The 14,428-nt window shown below is 30.6% G+C and overlaps 1 protein-coding gene across 1 annotated transcript in view; it reads right to left on the reverse strand.

The window, feature by feature from the left end:
• Nucleotides 1–8,359: 8,359 nt before the first annotated feature.
• LOC138305514 (E3 ubiquitin-protein ligase MIB2-like) overlaps nucleotides 8,360–14,428 on the reverse strand; it is a 43,761-nt gene continuing 37,692 nt past the window's right edge. Inside the window, exons 15-19 of the mRNA XM_069245772.1 lie at nucleotides 13,979–14,081; nucleotides 11,905–11,990; nucleotides 11,139–11,326; nucleotides 9,852–10,060; nucleotides 8,360–9,074 (exon numbers count right to left, since the gene is read on the reverse strand). Of these exons, the coding sequence (XP_069101873.1) occupies nucleotides 9,034–9,074; nucleotides 9,852–10,060; nucleotides 11,139–11,326; nucleotides 11,905–11,990; nucleotides 13,979–14,081 (627 nt within the window). The 3' untranslated portion in view covers nucleotides 8,360–9,033. The remainder of the gene's footprint in view (nucleotides 9,075–9,851; nucleotides 10,061–11,138; nucleotides 11,327–11,904; nucleotides 11,991–13,978; nucleotides 14,082–14,428) is intronic.

Raw genomic sequence — 14,428 nt, forward strand, 5'->3', positions numbered from 1 at the left:
TATATATACAATATACTAGTAAGTGTTATATCAGTATCTATAACAGAACTAGTATTTATGATACTATATATACAATATACTAGTAAGTGTTATATCAGTATCTATAACAGAACTAGTATTTATGATACTATATATACAATATACTAGTAAGTGTTATATCAGTATCTATAACAGAACTAGTATTTATGATACTATATATACAATATACTAGTAAGTGTTATATCATTATCTATAACAGAACTAGTATTTATGATACTATATATACAATATACTAGTAAGTGTTATATCATTATCTATAACAGAACTAGTATTTATGATACTATATATACAATATACTAGTAAGTGTTATATCATTATCTATAACAGAACTAGTATTTATGATACTATATATACAATATACTAGTAAGTGTTATATCATTATCTATAACAGAACTAGTATTTATGATACTATATATACAATATACTAGTAAGTGTTATATCAGTATCTATAACAGAACTAGTATTTATGATACTATATATACAATATACTAGTAAGTGTTATATCATTATCTATAACAGAACTAGTATTTATGATACTATATATACAATATACTAGTAAGTGTTATATCATTATCTATAACAGAACTAGTATTTATGATACTATATATACAATATACTAGTAAGTGTTATATCATTATCTATAACAGAACTAGTATTTATGATACTATATATACAATATACTAGTAAGTGTTATATCATTATATCTATAACAGAACTAGTATTTATGATACTATATATACAATATACTAGTAAGTGTTATATCAGTATCTATAACAGAACTAGTATTTATGATACTATATATACAATATACTAGTAAGTGTTATATCATTATCTATAACAGAACTAGTATTTATGATACTATATATACAATATACTAGTAAGTGTTATATCAGTATCTATAACAGAACTAGTATTTATGATACTATATATACAATATACTAGTAAGTGTTATATCAGTATCTATAACAGAACTAGTATTTATGATACTATATATACAATATACTAGTAAGTGTTATATCAGTATCTATAACAGAACTAGTATTTATGATACTATATATACAATATACTAGTAAGTGTTATATCATTATCTATAACAGAACTAGTATTTATGATACTATATATATACAATATACTAGTAAGTGTTATATCAGTATCTATAACAGAACTAGTATTTATGATACTATATATACAATATACTAGTAAGTGTTATATCAGTATCTATAACAGAACTAGTATTTATGATACTATATATACAATATACTAGTAAGTGTTATATCATTATCTATAACAGAACTAGTATTTATGATACTATATATACAATATACTAGTAAGTGTTATATCAGTATCTATAACAGAACTAGTATTTATGATACTATATATACAATATACTAGTAAGTGTTATATCATTATCTATAACAGAACTAGTATTTATGATACTATATATACAATATACTAGTAAGTGTTATATCAGTATCTATAACAGAACTAGTATTTATGATACTATATATACAATATACTAGTAAGTGTTATATCAGTATCTATAACAGAACTAGTATTTATGATACTATATATACAATATACTAGTAAGTGTTATATCAGTATCTATAACAGAACTAGTATTTATGATACTATATATACAATATACTAGTAAGTGTTATATCATTATCTATAACAGAACTAGTATTTATGATACTATATATACAATATACTAGTAAGTGTTATATCATTATCTATAACAGAACTAGTATTTATGATACTATATATACAATATACTAGTAAGTGTTATATCAGTATCTATAACAGAACTAGTATTTATGATACTATATATACAATATACTAGTAAGTGTTATATCAGTATCTATAACAGAACTAGTATTTATGATACTATATATACAATATACTAGTAAGTGTTATATCATTATCTATAACAGAACTAGTATTTATGATACTATATATACAATATACAATATACTAGTAAGTGTTATATCATTATCTATAACAGAACTAGTATTTATGATACTATATATACAATATACTAGTAAGTGTTATATCATTATCTATAACAGAACTAGTATTTATGATACTATATATACAATATACTAGTAAGTGTTATATCATTATCTATAACAGAACTAGTATTTATGATACTATATATACAATATACTAGTAAGTGTTATATCAGTATCTATAACAGAACTAGTATTTATGATACTATATATACAATATACTAGTAAGTGTTATATCATTATCTATAACAGAACTAGTATTTATGATACTATATATACAATGTACTAGTAAGTGTTATATCATTATCTATAACAGAACTAGTATTTATGATACTATATATACAATATACTAGTAAGTGTTATATCAGTATCTATAACAGAACTAGTATTTATGATACTATATATACAATATACTAGTAAGTGTTATATCATTATCTATAACAGAAATAGTATTTATGATACTATATATACAATATACTAGTAAGTGTTATATCATTATCTATAACAGAACTAGTATTTATGATACTATATATACAATATACTAGTAAGTGTTATATCATTATCTATAACAGAACTAGTATTTATGATACTATATATACAATATACTAGTAAGTGTTATATCATTATCTATAACAGAACTAGTATTTATGATACTATATATACAATATACTAGTAAGTGTTATATCAGTATCTATAACAGAACTAGTATTTATGATACTATATATACAATATACTAGTAAGTGTTATATCATTATCTATAACAGAACTAGTATTTATGATACTATATATACAATATAGTAAGTAGTTATATCATATTTATAACAGAACTCATTTATCTATAACAATATACTAAGTGTTATATTTATGATCTATACAGAACTAGTATTTATGATACTATATATACAATATACTAGTAAGTGTTATATCATTATCTATAACAGAACTAGTATTTATGATACTATATATACAATATACTAGTAAGTGTTATATCATTATCTATAACAGAACTAGTATTTATGATACTATATATACAATATACTAGTAAGTGTTATATCATTATCTATAACAGAACTAGTATTTATGATACTATATATACAATATACTAGTAAGTGTTATATCATTATCTATAACAGAACTAGTATTTATGATACTATATATACAATATACTAGTAAGTGTTATATCAGTATCTATAACAGAACTAGTATTTATGATACTATATATACAATATACTAGTAAGTGTTATATCATTATCTATAACAGAACTAGTATTTATGATACTATATATATACAATATACTAGTAAGTGTTATATCATTATCTATAACAGAACTAGTATTTATGATACTATATATAAATAACTAGTAAGTGTTATATCATATCTATAACAGAACTAGTATTTATGATACTATATATACAATATACTAGTAAGTGTTATATCATTATCTATAACAGAACTAGTATTTATGATACTATATATACAATATACTAGTAAGTGTTTATATCATTATCTATAACAGAACTAGTATTTATGATACTATATATACAATATACTAGTAAGTGTTATATCATTATCTATAACAGAACTAGTATTTATGATACTATATATACAATATACTAGTAAGTGTTATATCATTATCTATAACAGAACTAGTATTTATGATACTATATATACAATATACTAGTAAGTGTTATATCATTATCTATAACAGAACAATTTATTTATAGTTATACTTTACAAACTACAATTTATACATGTAATTATAAGCAGTCAATTATAACATAACTAGAATTTATGTCGTAATACAACTTGGACTAAAACGGTACGTTAATTATCAATGACTATGTAATAATGAAATTTATAACATCAGTATCTAAACAGAAACGTAGTATTTCATGATACTATTTACATAAACTAGTAAGTGTTTATATCATATAAACAGAATAGTAATTTATGACAATATATACAAGTGTAATCCTAGTAATAATTCATATAATTTATTGGATGAATATATGTAATTAAGCAGTTTGTAATCCGCTCCTACGCAATTCATTCATTACATTTACAAAGACAACCAACTAAAGAAACGAAATATTGAGCATATAAATATCGTAATAATTTATAAATATAACAGTTCATATATCAATCCATATGATACGCGCAATTTGAAATATCAGAGAAATATCTTAAATTAATTTGTACATTCAGCATTTATTATGTAATTTTAGGAAGGAATAACAAACAGAATATGGTGGTAGACAGGGATATAGCATGTAATTCAGCAGTGTAATCCTAGTAATTCATGCACATTTACAAAGACAATTGGACTGAATACATGTAATACAGCAGTGCAATCCTAGTAATTCATGCACATTTACAAAGACGATTGGACTGAATACATGTAAATACAGCAGTGCAATCTTAGTAATTCATGCACATTTACAAAGACGATTTGGACTGAATACATGTAATACAACAGTGCAATCCTAGTAATTCATGCACATTTACAACAGACGATTGGACTGAATACATGTAATACAGCAGTGCAATCCTAGAAATTCATGCACATTTACAACAACAATTGGACTGAATACATGTAATACAGCAGTGCAATCCTAGTAATTCATGCACATTTACAAAGACGATTGGACTGAATACATGTAATACAGCAGTGCAATCTTATTAATTCATGCACATTTACAAAGACGATTTGACTGAATACATGTAATACAGCAGTGCAATCCTAGTAATTCATGCACATTTACAAAGACAATTGGACTGAATACATGTAATACAGCAGTGCAATCTTAGTAATTCATGCACATTTACAAGACAATTGGACTGAATACATGTAATACAGCAGTGTAATCTTAGTAATTCATGCACATTTACAAGACAATTGGACTGAATACATGTAATACAGCAGTGTAATCTTAGTAATTCATTCACATTTACAAAGACAATTGGACTGAATACATGTAATTCAGCAGTGTAATCCTAGTAATTCATGTACATTTACAAAGACAATTGGACTGAATACATGTAATACAGCAGTGTAATCTTAGTAATTCATGTACATTTACAAAGACAATTGGACTGAATACATGTAATACAGCAGTGCAATCGTAGTAATTCATTCACATTTACAAAGACAATTGGACTGAATACATGTAATACAGCAGTGTAATCCTAGTAATTCATGTACATTTACAAAGACAATTGGACTGAATACATGTAATACAGCAGTGTAATCTTAGTAATTCATGCACATTTACAGACAGTTGGACTGAATACATGTAATACAGCAGTGTAATCCTAGTAATTCATGCACATTTACAGACAATTGGACTGAATACATGTAATTCAGCAGTGTAATCATAGTAATTCATTCACATTAGCAAAGACAATTGGACTGAATACATGTAATACAGCAGTGTAATCCTAGTAGTTCATGCACATTTACAAAGACAATTGGACTGAATACATGTAATTCAGCAGTGTAATCCTAGTAATTCATGCACATTTACAGACAGTTGGACTGAATACATGTAATTCAGCAGTGTAATCCTAGTAATTCATGCACATTTACAAAGACAATTGGACTGAATACATGTAATACAGCAGTGTAATCCTAGTAATTCATGTACATTTACAAAGACAATTGGACTGAATACATGTAATTCAGCAGTGTAATCCTAGTAATTCATGCACATTTACAAAGACAATTGGACTGAATACATGTAATACAGCAGTGCAATCCTAGTAATTCATGCACATTTACAAAGACAATTGGACTGAATACATGTAATACAGCAGTGCAATCCTAGTAATTCATGCACATTTACAAAGACAATTGGACTGAATACATGTAATACAGCAGTGCAATCCTAGTAATTCATGCACATTTACAAAGACAATTGGACTGAATACATGTAATTCAGCAGTGTAATCCTAGTAATTCATGCACATTTACAAAGACAATTGGACTGAATACATGTAATACAGCAGTGTAATCTTAGTAATTCATGTACATTTACAAAGACAATTGGACTGAATACATGTAATACAGCAGTGTAATCTTAGTAATTCATGTACATTTACAAAGACAATTGGACTGAATACATGTAATACAGCAGTGTAATCCTAGTAATTCATGCACATTTACAAAGACAATTGGACTGAATACATGTAATACAGCAGTGTAATCCTAGTAATTCATGCACATTTACAAAGACAATTGGACTGAATACATGTAATTCAGCAGTGTAATCCTAGTAATTCATGCACATTTACAAAGACAATTGGACTGAATACATGTAATACAGCAGTGTAATCCTAGTAATTCATGCACATTTACAAAGACAATTGGACTGAATACATGTAATACAGCAGTGTAATCTTAGTAATTCATGCACATTTACAAAGACAATTGGACTGAATACATGTAATACAGCAGTGTAATCTTAGTAATTCATGTACATTTACAAAGACAATTGGACTGAATACATGTAATTCAGCAGTGTAATCCTAGTAATTCATGCACATTTACAGACAATTGGACTGAATACATGTAATACAGCAGTGTAATCCTAGTAATTCATGTACATTTACAGACAGTTGGACTGATATACATGTAATTCAGCAGTGTAATCCCAGTAATTCATGCACATTTACAAAGACAATTGGACTGAATACATGTAATTCAGCAGTGTAATCCTAGTAATTCATGCACATTTACAGACAGTTGGACTGAATACATGTAATTCAGCAGTGTAATCCTAGTAATTCATGCACATTTACAGACAGTTGGACTGAATACATGTAATTCAGCAGTATAATCCTAGTAATTCATGCACATTTACAGACAGTTGGACTGAATACATGTAATACAGCAGTGTAATCCTAGTAATTCATGCACATTTACAAAGACAATTGGACTGAATACATGTAATTCAGCAGTGTAATCCTAGTAATTCATTCACATTAGCAAAGACAATTGGACTGAATACATGTAATACAGCAGTGTAATCCTAGTAATTCATGCACATTTACAAAGACAATTGGACTGAATACATGTAATACAGCAGTGTAATCCTAGTAATTCATGCACATTTACAGACAGTTGGACTGAATACATGTAATACAGCAGTGTAATCCTAGTAATTCATGCACATTTACAAAGACAATTGGACTGAATACATGTAATTCAGCAGTGTAATCCTAGTAATTCATGCACATTTACAAAGACAATTGGACTGAATACATGTAATACAGCAGTGTAATCCTAGTAATTCATGCACATTTACAAAGACAATTGGACTGAATACATGTAATACAGCAGTGCAATCCTAGTAATTCATGCACATTTACAAAGACAATTGGACTGAATACATGTAATTCAGCAGTGTAATCCTAGTAATTCATGCACATTAGCAAAGACAATTGGACTGAATACATGTAATACAGCAGTGTAATCCTAGTAATTCATGTACATTTACAAAGACAATTGGACTGAATACATGTAATACAGCAGTGCAATCCTAGTAATTCATGCTCATTTACAAAGACAATTGGACTGAATACATGTAATTCAGCAGTGTAATCCTAGTAATTCATGCACATTTCAAAGACAATTGGACTGAATACATGTAATACAGCAGTGCAATCCTTGTAATTCATGCGCATTTACAAGACAATTGGAAAGACAATTGTAGATGACTTTCAGACAATTGGAATGAATACATGTAAATCAGCAGTGTAATCTTAGTAAATGCACTTTACAGAATTGGACTGAAATTCATTAACAGCAGTGTAATTTTAGTAATCCATGCACATTTTGGACATTGAATACATGTAATTCAGCAGTGCAATCCTGTAGGATAGAACTATTCCACCCTCGGGTACAGAATTTTGGGTCAGAAACCTCGGCAAGCCTCGGTTCTGACCCAAAATTCTGTACCCTCGGGTGGAATAGTTCTATCCTACATATGTACATATGAAAGAGTCATATAGTAATCCTAGTAATTCATGTACATTTACAAAGACAATTGGACTGAATACATGTAATACAGCAGTGTAATCTTAGTAATTCATGTACATTTACAAAGACAATTGGACTGAATACATGTAATACAGCAGTGTAATCTTAGTAATTCATGTACATTTACAAAGACAATTGGACTGAATACATGTAATACAGCAGTGTAATCTTAGTAATTCATGTACATTTACAAAGACAATTGGACTGAATACATGTAATTCAGCAGTGTAATCTTAGTAATTCATGTACATTTACAAGACAATTGGACTGAATACATGTAATACAGCAGTATAATCCTAGTAATTCATGCACATTTACAGACAGTTGGACTGAATACATGTAATACGAGTTAATCCCCTGGTATCCTAATTACTTTGTCTTTTAATCATCTATATGTGTATACCATAGCAGTAGTCACAACCAGTCATGATCAGTGTAGCTTAGCGTAGCGTAATCAACCATGGGTCTCCAACGACGTGATCAGTTTAGTGTAGCTAAGCGCAATCAACCATGGTCCTCAAATGAGAAGTCACAATAGAATAATAAAGCCCTAACATACATGGAGAACAAAAACGAAAATATTCGTTTCTAACTGCTGGATTGTCGATACACTAACTTTTACTGTTCGTCTTGTTCATTGTGTTCGTAGATTCCAATGCTACTGCTTGTTAATCACTTTTGTTAAAATCGTAAGGGGAATAACTCTACAAATTCGTTTTTATAACTAAATGTAAGTTTTCAATAACTAAGATTATACCATAGACTAAGTTGTACAGCTCCTGTCAACACATCAAAGTACACGATAGAATTGTTTTTCAAAACAAGTTCGAAATATGTATACGTGAAAGACATACATGTTGATCTTCATGATATTGTAAGGGAGGTAACTCCATATTAAATAGAAGGGCGATAACTCCGCTAGACTGACGTCTATCATAATGATCAGTGTATCACTGAACATGGCACGGAATCTCCACGATCTGCCTTCCCTCTAGAAAAAAAAAGAAAAAATAATCATGTTGCATATTTAATTCCCTATGTTGGTGAGTACATGCAATAAACTATTCTCTTTGTAAGAATTACTTTGGAAATAAGCTTGGTCCTTTTGTTGGATTATATTCAACACTAACAATTTGATTAAAGTACATTTTATTGTTAACAAGAGAAAACATGAAACCATATCGCACATTAAATTCGCTATGTTGGTTGTTGTTGAGTACACACAGTAAACTATTCTCCTTTGTAAGTATTAGTTTTAAAATAAGCTTGGCCCTTTTGTTGGATTATATTTAACACTAACACTTTTTTTAAAGTACATTTTATTGTTAAAAATATACATTGATCGGATACAAGTTATCCCAACTTATATTAATTGACAACTATTAACTCCATGTGAGGTTGATAACTGTTTTATGGACCTAAGCTGAACAATATGTACATTATAGATGACCTAGATACAGACATGTCATAGGCTATCACGATATCATGGCCTGCGTTAATGAAAAAAGATACTACAATATTTTGTATTTATTGCCTCTGGAGAGATTCAAATATTTTCTTTCGAGCCACGCATGAAAAGATTAGCTGGGACATTCTTTGTGCTCCAAAATTGGTATACTTGGAAGGAAATACGAAAACTAAGTTACAACAACTCAGTAAGAAATGTAGGGTGTAAGGAATGTATTAATGATTTTTATTCTGGGTAAACGTAAGGTATGGAACCGCATACCTGGGGTACCCCATTGTTTATATCAACAAAGTCACTTACGCATGTCGACACATTTGACCACATTCTGTTTACACATCGGACAACAACGGAACTTGAGGCAACAATCCCTACAAGAGACTTTATGTCGACAGGGGAGGAACCGGGCATTCGCTAGGCGCTCTTTACACAGAGCGCACGGTAGAGGGAGCTCCGAAAACAGTTCTGCCAGCAGCTGGTCTCCAAGGGTTCGCTGTGTCGCCTGGGGACGCCTGAAGTTCAAAGGTCAAATATCTATATCACTACAAGAAAGCTTAAATGTGACTTTAACATTTTGTCGATAGATTGAATGCTGTAAATATGCTCGCCTCGGCGCCTTGTTTGTAAACATTCTAAATGTGCTTAATTATCAGGTGAGAGCCTTGGGTATGTATATTTGCTGGTTTTGTCGGAAGTATGATTTTTCCGGGCTGCCTAGTAACCCTAGTTTTAAAGACTGTATCAGGGTTGAACATTATGCTAGTTTTCACGAATGACATATGACATATGATAATGAATATTGATATAAATGTGATAATAATGAACATTGATATAAATGTTATATCAATGAACATTGATATAAATGTTATGAAAAATGAACATTGATATAAATGATATGATAATGAACATTGATATAAATGTTATGATAATGAACATTGATATAAATGTTATAATAATGAACATTGATATAAATGTTATGATAATGAACATTGATATAAATGTTATAATAATGAACATTGATATAAATGTTATAATAATGAACATTGATATAAATATTATAATAATGAACATTGATATAAATGTTATAATAATGAACATTGATATAAATGTTATATCAATGAACATTGATATAAATGTTATGATAATGAACATTGATATAAATGTTATAATAATGAACATTGATATAAATGTTATGATAATGAACATTGATATAAATGTTATATCAATGAACATTGATATAAATATTATAATAATGAACATTGATATAAATATTATAATAATGAACATTGATATAAATGATATAATAATGAACATTGATATAAATGATATAACAATGAACATTGATATAAATATTATAATAATGAACATTGATATAAATGATATAACAATGAACATTGGTATAAATGTTATAATAATAAACATTGATATAAATCTAATCCCTATTTTCCCTCTCTCGTCTTTTTTGTTTTATTTTTGTTATTTAGTTATTTACTTATTTATTTATTTATGTAATTTGCCTTGAATGAGGCTGAATGTATGATAAATTATCAAAAAGAAGAAACTCACATGAAAGATTTATGAGATACGTACATTTTAGCTGCGAAGTCACTGACAACTTCCTTTACTCTGTCACTTCTGCATACTTCTAGTGGAGTTCGGTTTCTGTTGTTCCTGGCCTGTGGGTTACCTCCCTTTTCTAGAAGCTTACACGCTACTTTACAGCGCTCGTTATCTTCCTGAAGACTGGCTCGTCTGGACAGGCCAAACATCATCAACAACTGTAGGAATGTGTATAATAATTATAATCTAAAAACTCTGTAAGAACTTTATTTTATATGCACAACTAACGGACATCGTCTGAACAGGCCCAGCATCATCAACAACTATAGATATGTGTGTAATAATTATATCTAAAAACTCCGTAAGAACTTTATTTTATATACACAACTAACAGACATCGTCTGGACAGGCCCAGCATCATCAACAACTATAGATATGTGTGTAACAATTATAATCTAAAAACTCCATAAGAACTTTATTTATATTCACAACTAACGGACATCGTCTGGACAGGCCCAGCATCATAAACAACTATAGATATGTGTATAATAATACAAAAACTCCGTAAGAATTAATTCTATAAACATCTACATAAGGCATATAAACAAGAATTTGACAGTAAAATATTTATAAGCCATTTCACATGTTTGTCTGTCTATTTGAATAATTTTCACGGCTTAATTCATCAAAACTGATGGTTTTTAAAGATTACTGAAAAAAGTGTTTTCGCCCAGTTAGGACACATACAACTTTAAGAATAACTTTTGATAGTTTTTATTTTAAGTGTAATAAATACCGGATCCTGTACTCCATCTCTGTTCCCCATCAAGGCCACGTGGAGGGGCGTGTCCCCATCACTGTCAGTCGCCGTCACAGAGGCGCCTGAAAAGCAAAGCATGATGGGTAATGGATAATCTACGGTGATAGTAACTCCTGGGGTGTTGAGGATGCAATGGAACATATAGGTATAAAAGTCAGTTCGATGAAGTTTTAAATTTTGATATCGGATATCAAAAGAATTCTTTAACACATCAAATATGAATCTACACGACTAAATTACTATATATAAGAAGTATTTAGTACAGCAGTAATACCATGAACCCGAATGGTATAGTGACACCGAGATATGATATTTAAGTCTACAGCTAGTAACACCATCAACCCGAATGGTATAGTGACACCAAGATATGATATTTAAGTCTACAGTTAGTAACACCATCTACCCGAATGGTATAGTGACACCAAGATATGATATTTAAGTCTACAGCTAGTAACACCATCAACCCGAATGGTATAGTGACACCGAGATATGGTATTTAAGTCTACAGCTTGTAACACCATCAACCCGAATGGTATAGTGACACCGAGATATGGTATTTAAGTCTATAGCTTGTAACACCATCAACCCGAATGGTATAGTGACACCGAGATATGGTATTTAAGTCTACAGCTAGTAACACCATCAACCCGAATGGTATAGTGACACCGAGATATGGTATTTAAGTCTACAGCTAGTAATACCATCAACCCGAATGGTATAGTGACACCGAGATATGGTATTTAAGTCTACAGCTAGTAACACCATCAACCCGAATGGTATAGTGACACCGAGATATGGTATTTAAGTCTACAGCTAGTAATACCATCAACCCGAATGGTATAGTGACACCGAGATATGGTATTTAAGTCTACAGCTAGTAACACCATCAACCCGAATGGTATAGTGCCATCGAGATATGGTATTTAAGTCTACAGCTAGTAATACCATCAACCCGAATGGTGTAGTGACACCGAGATATGGTATTTAAGTCTACAGCTAGTAATACCATCAACCCGAATGGTGTAGTGACACCGAGATATGGTATTTAAGTCTACAGCTAGTAACACCATCAACCCGAATGGTATAGTGCCATCGAGATATGGTATTTAAGTCTACAGCTAGTAACACCATCAACCCGAATGGTATAGTGCCATCGAGATATGGTATTTAAGTCTACAGCTGGTAACACCATCAACCCGAATGGTACAGTGACACCGAGATATGGTATTTAAGTCTACAGCTGGTAACACCATCAACCCGAATGGTATATAGTGACACTGAGATATGGTATTTAAGTCTACAGCTTGTAACACCATCAACCCGAATGGTATAGTGACACTGAGATATGGTATTTAAGTCTACAGCTGGTTACACCATCAACCCGAATGGTATAGTGACACCGAGATATGGTATTTAAGTCTACAGCTAGTAATACCATCAACCCGAATGGTATAGTGACACCGAGATATGGTATTTAAGTCTACAGCTAGTAATACCATCAACCCGAATGGTATAGTGACACCGAGATATGTTTTTAAGTCTACAGCTAGTAATACCATCAACCCGAATGGTATAGTGACACCGAGATAAGGTATTTAAGTCTACAGCTAGTAACACCATCAACCCGCATGGTATAGTGACACCGAGATATGGTATTTTAGTCTACAGCTAGTAACACCATCAACCCGAATGGTATAGTGACACCGAGATATGGTATTTAAGTCCAAGCTAGTAACACCATCAACCCGAATGGTATAGTGACACCGAGATATGGTATTTAAGTCTACAGCTAGTAACACCATCAACCCGAATGGTATAGTGACACCGAGATATGGTATTTAAGTCTACAGCTAGTAACACCATCAACCCGAATGGTATAGTGACACCGAGATATGGTATTTAAGTCTACAGCTTGTAACACCATCAACCCGAATGATATAGTGACACCGAGATATGGTATTTAAGTCTACAGCCAGTAACACCATCAACCCGAATGGTGATAAGGTATTTCAGTCTACAGCCTGTAAAACTATAAATTGTGCATACTAACCATGTTGCAGCAGCACTTGTACAGTGTCCAAGTAGCCCTGGTGTGCAGCCAGATGTAAGGGAGTTAACTGTGCATGATTCCTAATGTCAACGGTAGCTTTACCCTATAAGAAGATGCAGGGGGATTAACTGCAATATTCCTAATATACTCTGCAAACAGATGTAGGGGAGTTAACTGTACATGATTCCTAATGTCAACGGTAGCTTTACCCTGCAAGGAGATGCAGGGGGGTTAACTGCAATATTCCTAATATACTCTGCAAACAGATGTAGGGGAGTTAACTGTGCATGATTCCTTATGTCAACGGTAGCTTTACCCTGCAAGGAGATGTAGGGGAGATAACTGCAATATTCCTAATATACTCTGCAAACAAATGTAGGGGAGTTAACTGTGTATGATTCCTAATGTCAATGGTAGCTTTACCCTGTAAACAGATTTGTTGGTAGCACT

Source organism: Argopecten irradians, chromosome 13 (assembly GCF_041381155.1).
Source record: "Argopecten irradians isolate NY chromosome 13, Ai_NY, whole genome shotgun sequence".
NCBI classification, from domain to species: domain Eukaryota; kingdom Metazoa; phylum Mollusca; class Bivalvia; order Pectinida; family Pectinidae; genus Argopecten; species Argopecten irradians.